Genomic DNA, 1,716 nt, shown 5'->3' with positions numbered 1-1,716 from the left:
TGTATGTAATATAATTAGATACAGCATAAACATATATGAAATATATGTATATATTTAATGTGTTTATATATACTATAATATATATATATATTTGTGTATGTTAATATACACACACATATACACCCACACACTATATTCTTCTTTAGTAAGTAATAGTTTCTTTTAGAGGACAAAATAAATATTGCAAAAATTAAAAAGAATGAATGTTATTTTTCTTTCATTTTTTTCTTCTTTTTTTTTTTCATTTTGTTGTGGTCACTTCGTGAAATGGAAATTAGAATTGAGTTATTTTGCTGTGATATACAGTAGTGATGTATATAGGATTTCATGAAACTTTTTTTCTTTTTTTTTGCCAGCTCATGTCGTTTTATTTCTTTCTGAAGTCTTCCATCTCTTTCTCTTTGTTTGTCTTCTTTTTTTTCTTTTGCATATATTTTATGCTTCCTTTGCATAAATCTTTGATATTCCACCACTTCAATTTGTAGGAAGATATTTCCCTGTTTCATTATTATAATGTTCTGTGCATATTGTTCCCCAAAAATATTTTGAGAACATTTAATTAAATGTATTTACATGTCTGAATAATTTAAAAGAAAAGACTGCAACATGAGATTTTCATTATTGGTGTTTTGTTTTATGTACATTTTATGCTGGAATTTGTCAAAGAACTGTATCAAATATGGCCATGCCTTTGGTGATGTTTTCATCCTGTTAAAGAAAGAGAAATTAAAATTTTTATTATTGCTTATATAAGTATGCAGGCACAAGTTTTGTTAAGTTAATGTTACTTTAATGACACTTCAAATATTACAAACAATCAGTTACAAATTGAATTAAAAATGTTTTATAGCCACATCTTCGTAAATTAATATTCTTTTAATGAACTTTGCATATGTTAGATAAAAGATTGATAAAATTGGCTTTATAGTTTGCTGATTTGTATTAAATTCATTATTTATGGATTAGGATTAGTAAAGTTTCAGTAACATAACTTAAAAATTAGTTGAAAGTATGCTTGAGTGTATAGATTGACACTCGGGCATAATGAGCCAATAAACATGATGGTTATGGTTAATTAAGGGATAAGTAAAGGTTTGTATAATAATTTACATAAAATGGGAGGTGCAACATCAGATGCAAAACATTTTCTTGCTCAGAAAGGTTGGTGTTATAAGTTTAACTGAATCCTTAATTAACACAACATTAAGATTTTAACATGAGTGGCAGGAAATTTGGAAAGTAAAAGGCTGATTTCCTATTCAGCATGTGTTAATCCTTCATAATCACAACAGAAACTGTAATAAAACCATCATAAAAAAAGTGTTCCATTCCATTAAATATATTTTACTTTTTATTACAAGCAGTTAAGAGTGGTCAGAAACGATACTGTTATTTAGCCCAGTGTCAAATGTGATCCAGCTGATATATGATGAGACTTCAGTTGTGACCATTCTTGGCTTGTGATACTTGTAGAAATGTATGTTAAGTAGAAAGCATTAGCTTAACATTCCAAGAGGGTAATTCAGGCAACTGCAATTACTTCATGTTATAGGAGAGGACAGGTTAAAGAAGGGAGGTGAATACTTAAGATATTTTTAGCTTCTGTTCTTTGTGGTTAAGATTCTGTTATGGAGGTTATTATTTGTTTCATAGAAGAATTTGTAAAACTATAAACGAGGTGTCTAAACTATATATATATAATTAATGTATATATAC

The 1,716-nt window shown here is 27.6% G+C and overlaps 1 protein-coding gene across 15 annotated transcripts in view; it reads right to left on the bottom strand.

Annotated features, from left to right (window-relative positions):
* Window positions 1-394: 394 nt before the first annotated feature.
* LOC106874003 (Kv channel-interacting protein 4) overlaps window positions 395-1,716 on the bottom strand; it is a 479,441-nt gene continuing 478,119 nt past the window's right edge. For all 15 annotated transcript variants that reach the window (XM_052974223.1, XM_052974220.1, XM_052974218.1 and 12 more), the window contains one exon: window positions 395-708. Coding sequence is in view for 2 of the 15 variants with exons in the window: in XM_052974216.1 (XP_052830176.1) it covers window positions 661-708 (48 nt within the window). In the remaining 13 variants the exon portion in view is untranslated. The remainder of the gene's footprint in view (window positions 709-1,716) is intronic.

Source organism: Octopus bimaculoides, chromosome 18, assembly GCF_001194135.2.
Source record: "Octopus bimaculoides isolate UCB-OBI-ISO-001 chromosome 18, ASM119413v2, whole genome shotgun sequence".
In the NCBI taxonomy this organism is placed as follows: domain Eukaryota; kingdom Metazoa; phylum Mollusca; class Cephalopoda; order Octopoda; family Octopodidae; genus Octopus; species Octopus bimaculoides.
The sequence above is the reverse complement of the archived record's forward strand: the minus strand, read 5'-3'. Positions and strand labels throughout refer to the sequence as shown.